General features: G+C 40.3%; 2 protein-coding genes and 1 long non-coding RNA gene across 3 annotated transcripts in view; 1 reads left to right on the plus strand and 2 right to left on the minus strand.

Moving 5' to 3' along the window:
• TRAPPC3L (trafficking protein particle complex subunit 3L) overlaps window positions 1–14,231 on the plus strand; it is a 51,931-nt gene extending 37,700 nt beyond the window's left edge. The window contains exons 5-6 of the mRNA XM_072141736.1: window positions 11,911–12,096; window positions 12,794–14,231. Of these exons, the coding sequence (XP_071997837.1) occupies window positions 11,911–12,096; window positions 12,794–12,916 (309 nt within the window). The 3' untranslated portion in view covers window positions 12,917–14,231. The remainder of the gene's footprint in view (window positions 1–11,910; window positions 12,097–12,793) is intronic.
• Window positions 578–6,673, minus strand: CALHM5 (calcium homeostasis modulator family member 5). Its single transcript, XM_072141734.1, has 2 exons — window positions 6,121–6,673; window positions 578–1,416 (listed from the first exon to the last, which is right to left on the minus strand). The coding sequence occupies exons 1-2, from the start codon at window positions 6,658–6,660 to the stop codon at window positions 1,033–1,035; spliced, it is 924 nt and encodes a 307-aa protein (XP_071997835.1). The 5' UTR covers window positions 6,661–6,673; the 3' UTR covers window positions 578–1,032.
• LOC140121744 (uncharacterized) lies at window positions 12,650–21,704 on the minus strand. The gene is made up of 3 exons (XR_011854172.1): window positions 21,568–21,704; window positions 13,648–13,751; window positions 12,650–12,881 (listed from the first exon to the last, which is right to left on the minus strand). It is a non-coding gene; the product is annotated as an uncharacterized lncRNA (long non-coding RNA).
• Between the last annotated feature and the right edge of the window lie 1,147 nt (window positions 21,705–22,851).

Here is a 22,851-nt window from a genome sequence, read left to right on the forward strand (position 1 = left end):
TTAAATTTGTAATCATACCTGGCAACCTGCCTGATGGTGCAATGAGCCACAAAGGGCATGTGTTATTCATGCGAAGCATTGTCTCTCGCAGACCGAGTGTCCCGGCATGTCCATGATCCACCCTCCCTTTGCCTGTCAACCTCTGCTCTGCAATGCTGAAGGGATAGTGGATAAAAGAGTTGCCGAAGACCTGAGCTGAGTCACACTATGACTTACATGAGTAAGACATGTCCTTGGGACTCGGTGCTCCTTCTGGAAGAGTGGCAGATAGGCTTAAAAGTTCATTTTCTGGGGATAGGAACCATGCATTTTTTTTCGCTTGTTGAGACAAGATAGGATAGTGCTATGGGAACCTGTCATTAGGTGCATTAGTGAAAATCTGGGACAGATTCCCTTAAAGACCCTTTTGTTTCACATAATAATGTGACTTTGGTGAAAAGGAGCCATGTTATTGTTTCAGTGGCAGTTCATGATGTAATAATGTGTGCCACAATTATGGCACAAAGTAAAACAACTGGATTTTAAGACTGTTTAGACTACTTTAATTAATTAAACAAAATTAGTAAATCTGCTCTGTTGTAGTTTTTTTTACAGCTTTTTGCAATGCCATATATTGAGTGAATTTTACGAAATCAAGATATACAGTATATACTCATAAACGTGTTTTTAGTAATTATACAATAAGACATGTATATACAGTACAAGTTATAAAATATTTAGGAATATGATGAAGGCAGCGTTTCTCTTCCTAGATGCAACACTACAATTTCCCATGGGCTGCTGTGGCAGCTATTACAGCTCATGGATAAGAATAGCTCTGTTTCTAGGGAATCTGATGATTTCTTGTAACCCCAGATATATTTTAGTAAGAAAAGCAAGCCAAATAAATATTGTTCATTTTATAACATTAACTTTGTGAAAAAACTATAACATCAAGTAATAAAATAATGTTATATTTAAATGAGCTGCCATGGAAGACATCAATATGCGTATGAAGATTGAACACATTCTTCTTGTAAGTTCCAAAATACATCATACTTGTGCATCTACAAAGTCCATCATTACTTCTTTCCCACGAAAATGGTCCTTGTCACCATGTTCCACAAATCTGTGAAGGGTACTGTAGAATTGGTGATCTGGGTTAAAGGTATACAGGGCAGAGATCTTCTCCCAAGCTTTGTTATTGGGCAACTCAAGTTCTGTTGGTTCTTTGTTTTCAAAGAAACTTCTAATGTTCCTTTCTGCAAGTTTGTTTGCATATTCTTGAGCCAGTTGATCAAATCTTTCTTTTTCTTTTTCAATATACATTTTCCAGAATGACAATTGGATGGAACTTACTTTAGAATTACAACTAGACCAACATGTACATAGAAGAGAAATTGAAGCCAGAACAGCAATGAGACACCAGCCAATGACCTGAAAAATTCAAGAGAACATAATTCATGTTAAATTATATGTTATGTTTATTAGATAGACTAGATCTCACTAACTTCATATTATAGTCAATGGGGCCCATGTATCAAACTTTTTACTTTCATTTTTGAGACTTTTCCTGGCATGTGTGCTCATTTGCAACTTACTTTGCGCCTAAGACAGTCTCTCTCTCTGGGTTATTACTTAAATCAGATGTGAAAGTTGAAAGATGAGAGTCCTCAGTTGATGATACGTTTTATTGGCTAAACTTAAAAGGTGATACCAATTTCAAGCTTTCAAGTCTACTTAGGTCTCTTCAACAGGAATGCAGTAGTCTCAAAAGCTTGCAATTGTTTTCAACTTTTTAGTTTGCCAATAAATGGTGTCATCAACTGAGGACTCTCATCTTTCATCTTTCTTACCACGGGATAACATGGTACAAAGAATATTTTAGTTTTTTCAAGATGTGAAAGTTGTGACTTCTTTAAAAAGGCGCAAATCTAAGGCTTCATTATGGATTACAATATAAGAAGTTCAGAAGACATGCTAAGGAGCATGTGTGTAGGACCTGTTTACAATTAGTCTACCACTAGCTGTCTCCAGCTGGCTGCACAAGGAAAGTGTTTATACGCATACGCAAGACTTGCAGACTGAAGCGCTAGCAAGTGTTACAAGGAGTGAATTTTGATTGTGGGGGTGTCCATAATTTTTGAGTGGCTACACCTCTGGCTCATTTACATATTTTTATCATGTTAATTTCTCTGGAACACAAAAGTCCAGAAGAATAAGAAAAGAGGTGCCCAGACCTGTCCCTGAGGATATTGACTTCTTTTATTCTAATCTAGAACATCGTGATTTCAATGAAAAAAAGAATTAAAAAAATTATTAAATTAGTCGCTCTGGCCTACATCAGCTACAGCTTCGGCTTATAATTTACTTCCCCTCACTTGTCCAGTCCGTCTGTTGCCTCCTGGTCCAGCCTGTTGAGATTGCAGAGAGATGGTGAAGCCAGAGACCAAGCTAAACTGGATAAGTGAGGGGAAGTATATAAATTATAACCTGAGGCCCTCAGAGGACCTAACTCAATGATGGTCATGGTCTAACTTAATGATGGCTAACCTATGAGGTGATACACCAAGAAGTTTTTGTTGACATAAAGCAAGCTGACAGCTACCAGAAGTGGGGAAACTCCCCTTCTGTTTGGCGGGAATGGAAGTTATAGCTCAGCAATACTGGGGAAAGAGGACTTTTTCCTAATCGAGCTACACATTTTACAAAAATGGACTTGAAATGAAAAGAGTGGGCTGGCAAAAAGTTGGCACAAGTCAGCAGATGCTGACAATTTTGAGACATTTTGATGAAAGAAAACTGGTGTAACTGCAAATATAGATCCCCCAATGCTTTTGCGTGTTAGAGGCGATAAAGGGCAACTGTAGCTATAGTTATGCTGCCTCACTCATTATTTTTTCAGCATTTGTCAAGCAGAGAAGACACAGCAGCATTAAAAGCAGCTGTTTTGTGGCACAACCCCTTTAATGATTTTGTTAGTGAGCCCGGAGTCTCCAAATTTAGAAACATATGGGTGGTGTGTCATCGTATTTTTGGACTGTTGATCATACAAAACTGTGGATCGGGTTTGTTGGAGGTGTGCACCCACTTTCGGACTTGATCCATCATACTCGCTGTGCTGCTCCACAATCAGACTATTTGCAGGGAATTAGTGTTGTTTAATAATCTCCATTCAAATATTAATGTTTTAGAGAATTTCCTTATCTTCTGTTTTACATTCACTCTTGTAAACATAACTTTAAAGATTTCTAGACCTGACTTATTTTATGTGCAAAAACCTGCAGTGCCACATTCCTAAACATAAACTAGTATCTACAAATGACTTGATCCATCTGCCTGCTGTAGCTCAGGATTACAAGGGCTTACAATTGTTTCGGTGACATGTATAGGCCTTAACCCTTTAACTATGCAGTCTGGTCTAGCCATGAGGCTGAACAATGTTTTCTGTTTTTTGAAACTTTTTTTCCCTCAATGTAGTTGTTTGAGGCCAAATGTGTTACAAAATATTTCTCTGTTTAGAATGAGAAACTTTATATTATTTGGAAATGGCCTTATAACCCTTCTATGGGCAGAAACCTTTGCTTCCCTAATATCATTACGCATATTTGCCCTTCTTAGTATTGTGTTAACACATTAATGAATACTCCAGAAAACTGCCGATAGTTCTGCTTTTATTGAGGTGGTTACACTTGATGATGATCATTTAATCTAGGGAATTTGATTATCAGTACTTGGCTACTAATTGCTTTTTTTATTGTTGATAGAAGTAAGGGCATACTTTTTCATTTATTTTTCACACACTGCATCTGTGCTTTGGATTACTTAATGTTAGCTAAATGATACTACCATGATATTTGTTGTAGGTTATTGTTTATCTGAGGTTGTATTTACCAATTCTAATGTCTGCGTATTTGCCATGTTGGTATGTTCAGATATTTAAAACCATAGAAAAATATAGGCTTCCGTTTATCATTACAGTACTTGTGTCTTTAAATCCACCTGGACCGCCCGATTACTTTAGGCATCAGGCGGCGCAGGTCCAGAGTCTGTAGCAACTACTTTAGACGTTGCTGCAGTTTTTTAGTTACTCATGGAAACCAATCAGAGATTAGCTGTAATTTTATAAACCACTGTGCAAAAATGAAACCTGAGCTCTGATTGGTTGCCATGGGCAACTAGAGCAGTTCTGCTCTCAGACACTTCTTATAAATCTCCCCATAGACAAAGTGACAATCAGAGTAAACAAAGTCAGATACAGAGACAGTCACTGAAGGAGACGGTCAGAGACAGTCACTGAAAGAGCCAGTCAAAGATAGAGAAGGTAAGAGACAGAGAAGGTCAGAGTCATAGAAGTTCAGTGACAGTCAGGGACAGCCAGTCAGAGACAGAGAGAGATTAGCCAGTCACAGAGAGATAGATACATATAAATAATTCTGTTATAGCTAAGAGCAGTTATTTACTATCCCTGGCAGTGCTGGGATCTACAGCTAGCAATTTATATAATGAGAAATGTCAGTCCTTAACCCCATAGCGCAATAAGACGTACCTGTACGTTTTATTGCGCATGGGGTAGTATGAAGAGGGTTCACGGGCTGAGCCCTCTTCATACACGCCGGGTGCTTGCTTCACAATGAAGCAAGCACCCGTCGCTAACACCCGCGATCGGTGCTTGTACCGATCGCGGGTGTTAACCCTTTCATTGCCGCCGGCAAAGCTGCCGGCGGCATTAACGAGCCGGCGGCGCGTGGGCGCCGCCATGTTGGCTCCGATCGCCGCTCCCCGTGACGTCATCGGGGAGCGGCGATCCGTTGCCATGACAGCCTCGGATCACACAGTGATCCGAGGCTATCATGTTTTAGGCCATCTATTACAATGTGCGATCTGCACATTGTAATAGATGGTGTGCAAAATCCCTATATACTGCCATACTGTAGTATGGCAGTATATGGTAGGATCAATCAGACAACCTAGGGTTAAAGTACCCTAGGGAGTCTGAAAAATAGTAAAAAATTTTTATAAAAAAAAATTAAAAATAAAAAATTATATTAAAAAAACCTAAAAATTCAAATCACCCCCCTTTCCCTAGAACTGATATAAATATAAGTAAACAGTAAAAATCATAAACACATTAGGTATCAGCGTGTCCGAAAATGCCCGATCTATCAAAATATAAGAATGTTTTTTTACTGCGTTTAACCCCGTAACGGAAAATAGTGCCCAAAGTCGCAAATGACATTTTTTTGCCATTTTGAAAAATATAAAAAAATCAATAAAAAGTGATCAAAAGGTCGTACAATTCTAAAAATAAAAGCATTAAAAACGTCATCAAAAGTCGCAAAAAATGACACCACCCACAGCTCCATACACCAAAGTATGAAAAAGTTATTAGCGCAAGAAGACGGCAAAATGAAGAATTTTTTTTTTGTACAGGAGGTTTTAATTTTTGTAAATGTATGAAAACATTATGCAACCTATACAAATTTGGTATCCATGTGATCGTATTGACCCAATGAATAAATTAGACATGTCATTTGGAGCGCACAGTGAAAGACGTAACATCTACGCCCGCAAGAAAACGGCGCAAATGCGTTTTTTCACCATTTTCACTGCATTCAGAATTTTTTTCCAGCTTCCCAGTATATGGCATAGACAATTAAATGCCATCACTATGAAGTGCAATTTGTTACGCAGAAAACAAGCCATCACACAGCTCTCTACATGGAAAAATAAAAAAGTTATAGATTTTTGAAGGTGGGGTGTGAAAAATAAAGACGCAAAAACGAAAAAGGGCCTGGTCCTTAAGGGGTTAAACAAATATGAGCTTAAGTAAGGATGAGTACATATATAATTCTCCACCCCTTGTCTATCTTATGCAGCATAATATACTAAATATCTGCTTGTCATCTTCTATCTGACAAGTCTTTAATGTTGATTACATTACATGAAAGAGATGGAGTAAGCATCTTCTTAGTCATGTACTCTCCCCAGTTCTATCTTTACTAGGTAGCAATATCAGAGATTAGAAAATGTTTCCTGCTGTGACAGAGGTGAGATTTGGCAGGGCTAAGTTTCAAAAAAGGGCCCAACTCCAGTGCTAAATTGTAATATATTAATGAGAAAAAAGTTTTTCTTACACACCTGAGACTGGGCTTGGAGAACCAGTACGACTTCCTGTGCTTCGTTGGCGGGCATTGCTGTTTTGGCACAGGTCACTTTGTAGAGTTGTGTCCTACACTGTTCAGATTTGTTCCTACACAGATGCTGCACATACTCTGGGTTCTGACAGCCGCTCATTGCACATGTAAAGAAAGATCCATGAAGCAAGGCTATAGAAATCCACATGACAGGAACTATCAAAGCATTCAGGGTCAGCTGCAGAAAAACATGCAGCCCTTGGCAGCGGTAACCACTGGGACACATCTTCTTTGGATTAAGAAAGCATCCTGTAAAAAATTTCCAAGTTCTGCTGTTCAAGAAATAACTTATGATCATAAGAACTACGGCAGGAGCAAAGAGAAAAATAAATCCATAAATAAAGTTATCCTCAGTACATGGGCACTGGAAAACTACCAGAGAAAACAACTGTTGCCCACCGGCAGTAAGAAGGGTCAAAAAACCATAACCGATAGCAGATTTCTTTTCAGAACAAAGCTTAAGCAATTTATGCAAGACATCCATGATGTTGAAACCGTGAGTGCTGTACTAGAAAGTGAGCGACTTCACATAATATATGCTTCTCCTGGAGCGAGAAATTCAAAGCAGAAAACAAGTTTGTCCAGTTTTTAGGTATACAGACCTGTCATTTAGCAGTAAAGCTAACCTACATGTGCTGTGTAGCATATATATTGACTTTTAATTTGTTTTACTAATATGGCTAATAGATGCAATATATTGAGTAATGGGGTTAGGGTGACAATGTGCTGTCATTATGAGGTGTTAAAAGCCTGTAGGCTTAATGCAAGTTATAATTAATAAACTACATGTAGGTGTGCTGCAGGATACCTTACTATGCTCTCCTCTATAGTCATATGGCCTGACCTTTAAGGACATGGTTAAACACATGGGGATTAGACATTGTAAATAAAATTTACACCCACCAAAATCCAACTGATGCATTGGGATAAAAGGTGGTGATTTAGTAGTAGTAGTAATAATATTATTATTAATAATAATAAGGGGAATATAATCAAGGTGTTTAAAATGTTTTATTAGCTTCATTATTAACACTGCCCTCTTTCATTACTACAAAGTACAATCCTTTATTCCTCCAGATCTGTGGACCCCAACCAGGGGCTTAAGACCAACATCTATTTGACTTGCCCATTGTTTTACCATAAGTGCTGGATACAATGTTACATCGGCACTCAATATTTTAAACATATCCTGACCCATTTAACAGTGCCCCTTTAACAATTTAAATGCTATAATACACTCACCGGCCACTTTATTATGTACACCATGCTAGTAACGGGTTGGACCCCCTTTTGCCTTCAAAACTGCCTCAATTCTTCGTGGCATAGATTCAACAAGGTGCTGGAAGCATTCCTCAGAGATTTTGGTCCATATTGACATGATGGCATCACACAGTTGCCGCAGATTTGTCGGCTGCACATCCATGATGTGAATCTCCCGTTCCACCACATCCCAAAGATGCTCTATTGGATTGAGATCTGGTGACTGTGGAGGCCATTTGAGTACAGTGAACTCATTGTCATGTTCAAGAAACCAGTCTGAGATGATTCCAGCTTTATGACATGGCGCATTATGCTGCTGAAAGTAGCCATCAGATGTTGGGTACATTGTGGTCATAAAGGGATGGACATGGTCATCAACAATACTCGGGTAGGCTGTGGCGTTGCAACGATGCTCAATTGGTACCAAGGGGCCCAAAGAGTGCCAAGAAAATATTCCCCACACCATGACACCACCACCACCAGCCTGAACCGTTGATACAAGGCAGGATGGATCCATGCTTTCATGCCAAATTCTGACCCTACCATCCGAATGTCGCAGCAGAAATCGAGACTCATCAGACCAGGCAACGTTTTTCCAATCTTCTACTGTCCAATTTCGATGAGCTTGTGCAAATTGTAGCCTCAGTTCGTGTAACCACAACAAAAGACAAAGGTGGATGCGTATACAGGATATAACAATAACAAAGTAACTATACATACAGGACAATCAAAAGATTAAAAACACTTAAAAAAATACATGCAACGGAAGTATACAGCTACCAAGGGCAAGTGATGCCCAAATATTCCCTATCCCAAGTTGGTCAATCTAATATCCGCACACAGGTACAATACTCAATAATAATTCATGTATAAACAATCAGTAAACAAGGTACATAAAGTGGCCTGTGCAGATAAGGTGCATGAATGACGTTGTCCCTGAACCTGATCATACAATACCAAAGGTGGTCCCAGAGTAGGAGAGTGACAGGTTAATGCGAACCTGTTGCAGGGGCAGCCAAAAAGGGGAGGAGGGAGTAAGGCAGACCCCACGCGTATCGTCACCCGAACTGGTGACTTCCTCAGGGGTAAGTGTGTGTATAGTGTGATGGCCCTGTTTAAATACCCTCCGGGAGGCCACACCTCTAAAGGTAAGGTCCATGGAGATTGTCTTGACCATGTCTACATGCCTAAATGCACTGAGTTGCCACCATGTGATTGGCTGATTAGAAATTAAGTGTTAACGAGCAGTTGGACAGGTGTACCTAATAAAGTGGCCGGTGAGTGTATGTCTTAGTTTCATTGTGTCAAACTTTAAGCTTAAAGTAGACCTTTCACCACTCCATGTATATGAAATTCAACATACAATAATGTAGGGGTTTTCAAGCTGATTTCTCCTAGCCCCCACCGTTACTGAGATAACAGCCCTAGTCTCTAATCATTCTTATCTTCACTATCGACAGAGAGGAGTTGCAAGAGTGCGTGCGTGCATGTATGCTAATGTTTTCTGACACTGTCCAATCAGCGGCAGACAGTGTCAGAGGAGGCGTTCTGGAGTTTAAGTGTACACATAGAGTGATGCTTGATAATGGCTCTCTGGATGAACTGAAATGTTGCACCTTATTTTGCCCTGGGTGAATAAAGATCACCTTTATACTAACTGGAGTGCTGCCTCGTTGCATTTTTTTTGGATATCTGGCCTTACAAACCAGTGGATCGGTTTTGTTGGAGGCGTGCACGCACCATTGGACTTGATCCATTATATTCGCTGTGCTGCTCCACAATCGGACTGTTTGCTAGAGTGATCTCACTATGCTACAGCCAGCGAGATCACTCTGCTTGCTGCTGCTGTGAGATACGGTGTTCAGCAACAACGCTCTGCACACAGAAGGTTCTCCCTTTGCTACAGCTAGCAAGATCACGCTGTGTTCTATTTACCATTTTGTGCACCCAGCAAATAGAATGATCTTGCTAGCTGTAGTATAGTAAGATCACTCTGGATTTAGAGCTAAGTCGCTTAATGCTGGGATGTCTCTCACTGCAGCTAAGAGAGATCATTCTGCGCTTAAACAGTAGCTCCAGATCACCTCCTCTGTGTTAAGATAATTGGTTATAACTTCGGAACACTTTAACATATCTAGGTGATTTTGAGAAAGTTTTCTCGTGACACATTGTACTTCATGTTAGTTGTAAAATTTAAGTTGATTAGGCAGTGTCAGAGAATATTAGCATGCACACATTCCCCTACCCTCCCTGGCGATACTATAGGTAAGAATGGTCAGAGACCAGGGCTGATATCTCAGTAACGGTGGGGGCTATGAGAAATCAGTGTGCAAACTCCTACGTTATTGTATGTTGCATTTTATATGTATGTGGTGGTGAAAGTCCTCTTTAAACCTGCAAATGTTTCATGATTTTTTTTTGGCTCTAAGTTTTCAATTTCCCACTTCATTTTTTTGCTGAATGTGGTTCAGAACATAAAATGGTTGGGGAACAATGCACATCCAGGGAATCTGAAAACTCCCAAACTCAAAAAATTACTTGTTTCCCCCTTCTCATTGCTCCTTAAACCCCTTATCACCTACTCTAGTTTTCAGCTTAATGACCAGACTCGATTGTTCATATCTGCCCTGTCTCACGATAATAGACTTCTATTAAGTCTATGAACCCTTTAAGTGTTTCACATGGGTTAAAACTAGAGATGAGCGAGCACTAAAATGCTCGAGTGCTCTTTACTCGAGTCAAACTTTTCCCGATGCTCGAGTGCTCGTATCGAATAACGAACCCCATTGAAGTCAATGGTAGACTCGAGCATTTTTCACTGAAAGAACACATTGTAAGAACACTGAAGAACACATTGCAGATGTTTCCGTACATCTGCTAACTTATCCGAAGACAAGCGTGCAGAACGGTGTTCTTCATAATAGTATGTGAAGAACAATATGTGTAAAGAACACATTGCAGATGTATGGAAACATCTGCAATGTGTTCTTCACACATATTGTTCTTCACATACTATTGTGAAGAACACCGTTCGGCACGCATGTCTTCGGATAAGTTAGCAGATGAATGGAAACATCTGCAATGTGTTCTTCACTGTGTTTTTCACTGTGTTTTTCACTGTGTTCTTCACTGTGTTCTTCACTTAAATGATCCGGTGTTCACTGTGTTCACTGTTTTGATTGTATTCTTCACTGTTCTTCACTGTGTTTTCTTAAGTAAATGCTCGATCTCGAGCAGGCGAAATCCGAGCAATGAGCCGTTTTGAGTACGCTAATACTCGAACGAGCATCAAGCTCGGACGAGTATTCTCGCTCATCTCTAGTTAAAACAATATGGACCTGCGATTTAGAAACTTTTGAATTTTTTTGGAAAATAAACTCATTTAGGCCAAAACTGACAGTTTCATAATAAATTAAATGAACATTTGATGTCCAATTTCTCCCAAGTGTACGGATACCCCATATGTCGTGGTAAACTTCTGTATGGGCGCACGGCCGGGCATAGGATGAAAGCAGTGCTATTCACAGCAGATTTGCATTGTCACATTTTACAAACTATAAATTTTAATTTGGTAATGCGAACATATTTGTGGGATGAGATACAATGTATAGATAATTAATTTTGGTGGTCTAAAGCTTATTCATGAGATTTTATGAGCACTTTTAGCACTTTTTCCCCCCGCTCACCGTAACGTAAAAATAATTTTTTATCTATCTTTATTCTCTGGTTCACTATGATTACGGTAATACCTCATTTATATAGTCTTTCTTACCGTTGCTCAATTTTACTGAGCAAAACCGAGGAAATCACATTTTTTTTTTACTATCGACAACTTTTCAGAGCCATAACTTCTGTATTTTTCTGTTGTCAGATATAGTTGAGGGCTTATTTTTTGTGAAAAGAGTTGTTCTTTTCATTTGTATCATATTAGGGAACGTAACTTTTTTACAATAGGGATTGGATCCCCCGGTAAGCACACCGGGGGGGTCCGATCCACGGTGGGGGCACTTATAGGCCACGGTCATGCTTGCTCTAATAGAATCACATTTGCTTTTCATCATATGGATGCATGTGCATCAGTTACCTGGGAAAAAGTTGGCACTATGATGCATGAAGGTAGTATGATGCTCTGTTCAATCTGGCAAATGTGGCTGTTACTTTGATACATACCATCTACCTAAACACTTATGTACACCCCTTCAGGGCAACAGCAATCCTTAATATCAGTAGACACAGCAGGATAATGAGCCCTGACATATTGCTAAAGTTTTTCATAAACAGTTTGAGAACAATGAGAAACGTTCAAATGTGTTGATGGGAGCCGAGGTAGGGTAAGTTTATTTTGTTCTTTGGGTTTTTTTCCAACCCCTGCTCTGGCCTCCATGGGGTTTTTATAATATTGCTAAAAAACCCTTTATAATTGAACTGAAGATTTTCTCTATTCCATATGAATTGTGATCCATTTTTTATACAGGTTGCCTTCAAAATGTACCTAGGGATCACCCCTTCTACAATTGGGGGAAATGACAATGGAAATGGATTTTCTATTATATTGGATAAAAATCCTCTGGTTGACTTTGTTGAGGAACTTCCTACTGGCAGATCATCTTTGAGCTACTGTAACCTTCTCTCTGGAGTCTTAAGAGGAGCACTGGAAATGGTATTTTTTAATTTTAAATGTAATTATTTTTAAAAGAGTTTGCCAGGACATAGTATTAATAACCTATCCTCTAGCTACCAGGAGTGAATTAATATAGGGGCTTGAAAATGTCTTGATTGAATAGACGAAACGTTGCACTGCTATGGTGGAATTAACTTTTTCTTATATCAATTGGACTGCTTCATCGCTAACAGATTCTAAAAAAATAAACTCAGTACTCACCTTCTGACGCTCCCACATGGCTCCTTTTCTTATCGGATTCTTCAGCAGTAGTGTGGGTAGAGCCAGCCATGTGATATTGAATATGGCTATGCATGTATGAAAAGAACCTAATTGACAGAATAGCATTCTATACTGCTATAGACCCCAGGCTAAAATATTAGTGCTTGATATGGTGTAAAGTAAAGTGGGGTACATTTACATACTGTCTTTTTATGTTATTGACTGGATTTAAAGACAGGAAAATTACCAAATTTTGAGCCCTACAATTGCAGCCATACTATAACCAATGAGAAGCATTGAATGAAAATTTTCCTTAAAGTGCTTGCCCGCTATGGACATTTCCTTTTCATTAGAGTGGTCCCATAAAAAAGTTGATGGCACATGGCACACTACAGTTATCCCTGGTCTCTTCTCCATTGTGAGCGATAAACCATTATGCATTCCGGCATCCTTGAAACAATGTTTCTTATTACAGATTCATTTACCAGCTGATGTCACTTTTATTCAAGACAGACTGAAGGGGGACGACGTCACAGAAATAGGAATAACGTTCCTGAGAAGGACTGATGAAAGGAAATCAAAGAAAAATAAGCAATAAAGAGAATTTCCTGTATTTTTCCAAAGACTATAGAAAACAAATTGTACTTTTGTTTCTTTTTATTTATTGTAATTATATATTATATGAATATTTGTTGAGAAAAAACATAAAATATGTAAAGCACCAGATTTTCATCATAGTTTTATTTATATAGATGATAAAGAATTCTATACTATGTCTTTCACCTAATTAAATTACAGTAAAATGATGTAATGAAAAAACATCTATTAACAAGTGTAAAATGTAATGTTTTTTGGTGCTAAATTAGATTTGTCATTAAATTGGGGTGTTATCAATAATCTGAATAATTGATCTTTCAATATGTTTAGATTATTTCAGTGCTATTAGATATTACTTACACAAAGCAGTGAGAGTTTCTGTAACATAACAATGCCAACACTGAAATCTAAAAAAATAAAAACATGGAAACTAATTCTTTGTTAAAGTTTCTTTGTTTTGCAGTGGATGCTGAAAACAATGAAAACCTCTTTGATTGAGTTCAGTTTTTTTCTTGTTTGGAAGGCAAAGCAATTACCATTAGTTATATTTTGCTTATAATTTCTAACTTTAGTCATACCCCTGTGTGCCTTACAGTCTAATTCAGAGGATGATTATTTGCCTACTCTGCCCTTTAGCCGCTTCTAGTACTATGCTAGGGCAGCAGAGGGCAGGCCTCATTAATTCCTCCGAAGTAGTGGTCATAGAGTTGAATCACAGAGGTAAGTACTTACCTTAGCACTCGATCGCAATGCGGGGTATTCTTGGAGAAACGAAGGCCCAGTTAAAATTGAAAGCTTCCAGCTCTTGCAAGGCTGCACCTGATATTAGGCTACGCCTGTAAGCCACAAAATGTATAATATGATCATGTGATTATTTGCTCCAGATGGGACTAAAAAGGGTGTTAAACTGTTAAAGAGGTTTTAGGGCCAAGGTTGGGTATTTTTTATACTCGTCACAGAGCAGTTATTTCCTTAAAGCAATTATCCGGCTTCTGGGCCCATATAAGCCTTATTAATAATAATAATTCTTTTATTTATTTAGCGCACACAGATTACACAGTGCTGCACAGACCTTCAGAACAGAACACTTGTAAAGTGTTAACGCCGCGATTGGAAGTATCTCTTTTTCCCTTTTTTGTTACCCGGCATTTACCATGCAGGTCCAGTAATAATTCTGTTTACCGTGCGGGTCCAGTAATGATTTTGTTTTATTATACAGATTTTTATGGACACGGCAATACAAAATATGCAGGTTTTTTTTGTGTATTTGTGTTTTTTATACTTTATTAAGTGTTTGTATACGAAAATAACCTTTTAGGGGCTTATATTTTTATGTATTTATTTTTTATTTATTCGAATGTTTAAATTTTACTTTTTTAGCATTTTTTACTTGAACGTAAAAGAAAGAAATCTTACTATAATATGTCACGTGGAAATGTTTTCAATAAAATACAAGCTATGTAGTCCTTTGTGAGATCCTTGTATATATCATGCAGTATTCATCTATTCATATCAAATTGATACGTGCAATACTATATCAGCGAAATCAGTGTTGTTTTTGTGTCAATAAATGTCACTCTTGTCAGTGTTCACCAGGCACTATTATTGCATTATTTCAGTAGGCTATATTCTTGTATCCAATAGTCACCAATAACTCTGTTGGCAATAACACTTCTGTGTTGATAGGTATCACTACTATACAGTGTTTATTCGGTACACGTTGGTGTCACTTTTTATTCAGTGTTTTTCCACATAATACTATTATGTTGTTTCAGTCAATTATATTTCTATCATCAATAGCTTCAGTAGCTCTGTTGGTAATTACTCTTGTGGATCCTCTCTGACGGGGCTGACTCCGCTGTTGTAGTGTCATGAGTTGACATGGCAACGCCGGAGAACACTTCCGGTCAGAGTGTCCACTAGTAACTTCCGGGTGATCGCTGGGTTAGCGGTATGCGGATCAGGTAATTACTACTGAGTCGGCATCGATATCAAATATTGTTTCTTTTTATATATACGTACCTCTACTCTGAATGTGTAATACCAACTATCGGTATATACACTCACCGACCACTTTATTAGGTACACCATGCTAGTAACGGGTTGGACCCCCTTTTGCCTTCAGAACTGCCTCAATTCTTCGTTGCATAGATTGAACAAGGTGCTGGAAGCATTCCTCAGAGATTTTGGTCCATATTGACATGATGGCATCACACAGTTGCCGCAGATTTGTCGGCTGCACATCCATGATGCGATTCTCCCGTTCCACCACATCCCAAAGATGCTCTATTGGATTGAGATCTGGTGACTGTGGAAGCCATTTGAGTACAGTGAACTCATTGTCATGTTCAAGAAACCAGTCTGAGATGATTCCAGCTTTATGACATGGCGCATTATCCTGCTGAAAGTAGCCATCAGATGTTGGGTACATTGTGGTCATAAAGGGATGGACATGGTCAGCAACAATACTCAGGTAGGCTGTGGCGTTGCAACGATGCTCAATTGGTACCAAGGGGCCCAAAGAGTGCCAAGAAAATATTCCCCACACCATGACACCACCACCACCAGCCTGAACCGTTGATACAAGGCAGGATGGATCCATGCTTTCATGTTGTTGACGCCAAATTCTGACCCTACCATCCAATTGTCACAGCAGAAATCGAGACTCATCAGACCAGGCAACGTTTTTCCAATCTTCTACTGTCCAATTTCGATGAGCTTGTGCAAATTGTAGCCTCAGTTTCCTGTTCTTAGCTGAAAGGAGTGGCACCCGGTGTGGTCTCCTGCTGCTGTAGCCCATCTGCCTCAAAGTTCAACATACTGTGCGTTCAGAGATGCTCTTCTGCCTACCTTGGTTGTAACGGGTGGCGATTTGAGTCACTGTTGCCTTTCTATCAGCTCGAACCAGTCTGCCCATTCTCCTCTGACCTATGGCATCAACAAGGCATTTCCGCCCACAGAACTGCCGCTCACTGGATGTTTTTTCTTTTTCGGACCATTCTCTGTAAACCCTAGAGATGGTTGTGCGTGAAAATCCCAGTAGATCAGCAGTTTCTGAAATACTCAGACCAGCCCTTCTGGCACCAACAACCATGCCACGTTCAAAGGCACTCAAATCACCTTTCTTCCCCATACTGATGCTCGGTTTGAACTGCAGGAGATTGTCTTGACCATGTCTACATGCCTAAATGCACTGAGTTGCCGCCATGTGATTGGCTGATTAGAAATTAAATGTTAACGAGCAGTTGGACAGGTGTACCTAATAAAGTGGCCGGTGAGTGTATATGTACTAATGGCAGTACTGTTTAAGGTTTTATTTTATGATTTTTAGGATCGTGACTCCACCTCCCTATCCACATACACATGATGGAGTAGGGAGATGGCGGGGGTATATATCCATGTCTCATTATTGCAAAAAAACAGCCATAAGTAAGGGCGCCTTGTACGTCCGAAACGAGTAGGCTATACTGCCATACCTTTTTTTGGTACTCTTTTGTCAATCAGGATGCATTGCTACAGTTTTTCTTGCACTTTTTTTACTACTTCTATCTAAAAATTGGAATGAAAGAATTAGTTTTTATCTACACCTGGTGCGGCATGCGATTTCTTCTATCCAGATTCTGTCCCGGTACTTGTGGTCCCCGAGTAGCAGCCAGCACAGCGACTGACAAACAAAGGTGAGCCGTCAACTATATCTCTGTATTTTTCTGTTGGTAATTACACTTCTATGTCAGTAGGTGTCACTACTATACAATGTGACTTCTGAGTTAGTAGATGTTGTTACTAAAACGTATTCAGTGTTTACTAAACATTCCTATTGCATTGTTACAATAGGCTTTAATTTAATTGTCAATATCCTCAGTAGTTCTGTTGGCAACTACTATGTCAGTAAGTGTCACTGCCTCTGTGGCTAGGCTATCTCATGCCACATGTCCAAGAGTTTACTTTCACTGCTATGCTGATGCTGCCAGCTATGTCCACATCTCCTCTTGTGCTACCGATTTGTTACAATTATATAGTCCTAAGATACTGCTGTAGCTCACACTAGCTCCCTGTCCATATTTGACACTCACTAAGACCACTAGCTAAAATCAAATTATCACACTACAGCCCGCCCCCCCCCCCCCCCCGACATGTTTCGCCTCAGTGGCGTCCTCAGGGGTGCCGGGGCTAAAGTGTGCTGCTCCTCACTCAACTCAAGGTAATAAAGCCTCAGTTTGCGACGTCACTTATATGTGTCACTTTTGAGTTTGGCCAATAATAAAACTTTTATTTACGAATGGCCAATCACGCTCTACATCCTGTTCAATTAGCTGTGTCAATTACTTGCATGCGCGTTTACTTTAGAGATGTATGTGCAGCGTAATTAGTGTTAGAGGCACAAACAAGGTTCCTGCTCAGCCCGCAGGCTGTATAAGCGGGGGGGCTGCAGGACTGACCGCGCTCTTCTCCTTTAAGGGGCACGGTCTCTCCTGCTTCCCCCCTCCCTCTTCCTCCTCTGCTGATCTCCAGTTGGTGGCCAGCAAGTTCCGCTGGCCACTTGGGGGCAGAGGTCCAGGATATTTATTCTTGAGCGCGGAGCTAGCCCAGCCTCTTTTGACTGCTCCGCACTCAAGAGATCCCACCCACCCTCCCTATGTTACTATTGTATATTATTGGCTTGTTAATATTTTATTCTTTGCTGTTTGTTATTGCATTGTTTATGTTGTTGTTGGTAGTCACAGCTTGGCCTGTAGTGAAATCTTGACCCTCTCGGCTGGTAGTTAAATCACCTGACGGAACAACTAGGACATGCCCCCGCGGAGGCGGGACCAGGCATGCCAGGTGAAGTTTAGGAAAAGGGTCCGGGTTCCCGCCCCCAGTTTTTTATCCCAAAAAATTGTGTTGTGTTTTGGTTTTTTGGAAGGGGGAACGGGGTGCATTTTGGTGGGTAAACCATTAATACGGTCAGTCTTGTGTGTGCCAATTGCACACCGAATTGAATTATGCACATGCTCGAGGTGACTCTCGCAGACACAAGTTTTTTAAATTTAAATTACGGCAGGTGTCCTGTGCTAGTGTGTCTGTTAATTATCCTTCCACTCATATCATGTTCCTGACCGGGTGTCATGGCTCTGTTGGAAAAGTTTGCTCTTCTATATGCTCGTTTCAAGCTTTTTCGTGGGTATGCCATTTGTATAGAAGTCTTTACTCTTTCTCAAAGGGTTCCTCTGAAGAGCAGTTCTGTTTTGCCCTTAAATATAGTCCAACTGGGATCCCCCTTTTTAAGGGTTTGGGTTGCCAGCTGTCCCCGTTCAATAAGCTATTTGTTGATGTGATTTTATGGTAAACTAGTTTCTAGATCACCTGTATTCCCCTTATTTATAGTGAGGTCCAAAAAATTTAGGACAGTGATGGGTAACCTTTTGAGCTTGGTGTGTCAAAATTCGCCAAATAAACTAGCACAACTCAGGTGGTGTGTCACCTTGACAAAAAAACCCATAATTTTGTGATATTTATAGTTTAAATAACAAATATGTATAATTATTTAACTTCTAGGGTACTTTAACCCTAGGTTGTCTGATTGATCCTACCATGTACTGCCATACTACAATATGGCAGTATATGGGGATTTTCCACATCATCTATTACTATGTGCAAAGCGCACAATGTAATAGATCGGTTACAACCAGACACATGTAGAATTGCTTAGTAACCTGCAAACTTTCAGTCATGAAAGTTCACAGGTTACAGTGAGGGCGCAGGTGCCGCTGTCTGGCATGGAGAAGGTGTGAGGAGCAAAATAATCACAATGTCTGCCGATTTGCAAGGCGTTGCGATTATTTCAGAGCATTTACGTCACAAAACTGACACACAAGCACAGATGACTGTCTTCTATCATACAGTGCATTGACCTTACTGTATGATGAGAGTGGTTGTCCTCCCTGGTCCCTGCTGTGGATATGCTCAGTGTAGAGGTGGCAGCTGCTGGTACATCACAGAAGGCAGCAGCGATGTAGCCTCTGTCTGTGCTGCCACCCACCCCCCTCCACAACTATCAGGAGCTGCAGAGGAGTCTCCTTGGTGTATGGCTGGGTCACCTCTCCTGGTGCTGAGCCCCGGGATGATACCTGTGCTGACTGGAGACACGAGGCACAGCTCACACAGGGGGGAGGGGTCAGCCCCGAGGAGGAGGAGGAAATGCTGGGAGCTCAGTGCAATCTCTGGCCGTGTAGGATGAAACTTAACTCTCGAGCAGCCGCCTGTCAGTGAATATGGCTACGTGTGTCGGCACTGACACGCGTGTCATAGGTTCGCCATCACTGATTTAGGATGTGTGAATCTCTGGAGTGAATTTCATACCAATACTGTATGTAATACAATAGTTAAGCGTCTTAACCAGACTATAGAAGACATCCTCTTCCCCATTGACGTCGTCAATGTACCAGCCCCAAAACAAATGGGGTCTGTATACTTACTATATCCACCACCCAAGGAAAAGGTAAGCATAAGTGGATGCACAGATTGTGCCCATGGTGGTACCCTTCACCTGGTGGTAAAAGGTACCGCCAAACAAAAAATAATGGTGAGAGAGTAAAAAATCAAGAAGTGGTAGGGTAAAGTAGTTATGCCCAAAAAACGTTTAACTAAAGTCAAGCCTAAATGGTGTTTGATGTTAGAATACAAACCCTCAATGTCTAGGCTAGCCAGGAAGGTTCCTGGGGGTACTCTGATTTCATGCAGTTTATTTATAACATCTTTTGTGTCCTTTAGGTATGATGGTAAAATGGACACGAAAGGGCGCAGAATGTTGTCAACATTTGTTTATGAATTTTTGGAAGGGCATAGAAAGTGGATATGGTTGGATCTTGTTGAAAATATATTTATACATCTTAAGTCTGGCTATACCATTATCCAAGATTTATTTCAAATCATTAAGAAACTGTTCGGTTGGATAACGTGGTAGTATCTCATATGTGTCTCGATCTCCTAGCAATCTTTTTACTATATTCACATTTTGTTCACAGTCCATCACTACTGCTTCCCCACCTTTATCAGATGGCTTCAAAACAATTTTCCTTTTTCTCTGGTAGCCCCGTTGGGATTGTTGTACATGTAAGTTTAAGTTCAAGGCAGTTCTCCTTCGATTGAGTTGATCTTTTTAATATCCTTTGTAACAACTTGTACAAAAGTATCAATTATAGGGTACTGTGAGAACGGTGGTGTATTCCTCGCTCTTGGTTTCAAGGATGTTAAAGGTGGGTTGAGTGGCAAGTGTACGTTTTCTTCCTCTAGATTTCCACAGGATACATTATAGTAAGATTTCTTTCTTTTAAGATAACCAATAAAAGTGATGTTTTCATGAAAATTGACCAATGGGTCACATAGACCTTTTTTGTAAATATTCCCACACTATGTTGTCACACGGCCGCAAAACCACCGCGTCACAGTGATGTGGCTGGGCTGTAAGAGCAGAAGACAGAGCCACGGGGTCGGGGAGAAGAAGCAGGAAGGTGAAAATAGGGTTTTTATTTTTTTTTTAAGACTAAATGGCGGATCTTCATATAGGGCCCGGGTATGAGCGGGCGTAGGCCCCCCACAAGCCAAAGGCCCCAAGCACCCGCCCATGCTGCCTACATAAAGATTCACCATTGGTGTCAGGTAGCATCTAGTTAGCAGTGGCATCAGTCGCACTGGATGAGAAGCTATTTAAAGAGAACCCGTCATGCAAAATAACCCCTTAAACTAAATATATTTTCATAAACTGCCATTAGAAAGCATTGCCTCTATCCCTTCATTGTCCCTCTACATTCCTTTAAACCTAAGCAATGAGGTCCTAAAGCTGTATGCAAATAACCTGTGAAATGTCCAATGAGTTATTTTCATATTCAAGCTGTCCAGCTTATTCATGAGTGGGCGGCACAGCCACACCCCCAATGCATGACTGACAGCCTGTATAATGATGTGAGGCTGTATAATGATGTGCTTCCTTGTGCTGGCACCCCCTGCAGCTTGTGTATAGGAGAAATACAACAGCTCCAGGCAGCCATGTTATAGCAGAACATGTCAGGTACTTGTGTAGCTGATGTCTGTGTCTCTGTGTATTAGGAGGATGCAGCATGTCAGCAGATGCAGCACACACTCTAGCAATGCTTTACTATACATTACACACAGACATGAGCAGGGGGAGGAGAGGGGAGGGGTAACAGGGGTGACATCACTGCCTCTGACCATGTGACCAGCCTCATTTACATAATAAAGAAATGATAATTTTGCAATGATTCATGTATGAATTGACTAGATAAAGGCTGTGATGGATCCTTGTGAGCTGCTCCAACAGGTAGAGGTGACAGGACAAGTGACACAGACCTGATGACAGGTGTCCTCTAAAGAGCTAATCCCGCCCTCTCTCAGGCCGAGCCTTCTCTCTTCTATGGTGTGTATCAGCAAGGTCAGTTAGGCAGAAATGACGCATCCGAGGTCGGCTGCCTCTGCAGGTCTCATCAAAACAATTGCATAATAACTAGTACGCATATAATCAGATTCTGGATAAATTAGTATGTTAATGATACCATATCTGATATTGTCCTTAAACCTCGATCAGGTTACAAAACTCATGCCTTACAGCATATTTTATGATAAAAAATAGTAAAAAACACACAGTCTGCTCACCGGATCTTGCATGTAGAAATGTCCTCCGTGCTGTAGATCCACTCCTGGACTGGAGATTGTTGTTTCGCATTTTGTGGGTTAGGATCCAGCTACAGGAATTTAGACATCAATCTTTAAAAGTTGAAAAACTCCATGTCTTTATTGACGGACCTTGGTCTCAAATACAAAAACTTTTTTCTGGCGTAACAGATTAAAAATACATCAGCAATGCGTTTCAAACGCACTATGCGTCCTTCCTCATGGCTGTATAGTATACAAAAGACAACTCACGGACTAAATAGGAGAGGAGGAAGTGGATTGCGGTTGGATTATTTCCACCTGTTCATTGTTGCACTCTTTCCTCCCCGTGTGTTGTCACATACTTAGAATTAAAACACATACACATATACATTTCTAAAAACAAACACAGAAGCAAACTGTGTTCTCTACTCGGTTGTATCACTGGAGATTCTAATATTCGAGCCCATATATGCTCGAACCAATTGATCTACAGATTATACATACATGCGGCATTATAATTGAACAAATAGGATGATAGCACCGTTTTCCATTCGTGCATCAGGTATAATATAACCCCAATAATTTACGAGGCACAATTATGTGACATACTGTTGATGCCGCAACCACGGCATCGTTCTTATGTGTGCACACGTCTCTAATGAGTTTTGTATGTCCGTCTTGTGCGTCATGGATACCTGTCAATTCTCATTTGCTGTCAGCTGAAGGCAAGACAACAACGCATGCGTGGTGACCATCCTGTGTCAAATTACCGGTGTCTATGAGTAAATGAATGGACTTTACTAGAAGCCCACAGACTACAATGTCTACCGAAACAGTTGGAAGACGGAAAATCCACAAACACAAGCGATATATGGGGCCAGAAACGTAGATGGAAATTATCAATAATAGGCTGTTTTGTGTGAGTGTAATCCACTGCAGAATGCAATAATGTAGAGACACAGAAAAGGATACCCCATATCTCATATCTTAAGAGTCCTGCCATTAGTGAACTAAATGACAGACACAATGGATATCCAACTCCCGTATCATATGTATCCGATAGCCCACTATAATCATAGCTGCTAACAGGTGAGTTTTAAGACTAGGCACACCAGCCGGTATGCCATGATAACAGATTATAATGATCAATAGTGAAACATCATTTCGTTTTTAAAACTAAGTCCTGCGGAAAATCTAGTGTTGAGATGGAATATCCAAAAGAATTCTCGATCTCGCAATAATCTTTCTTTGTGCCCACCTCTAGTATTCGTGTACACTTGTTCA

This window comes from Engystomops pustulosus, chromosome 3 (genome assembly GCF_040894005.1).
Source record: "Engystomops pustulosus chromosome 3, aEngPut4.maternal, whole genome shotgun sequence".
NCBI lineage: Eukaryota > Metazoa > Chordata > Amphibia > Anura > Leptodactylidae > Engystomops > Engystomops pustulosus.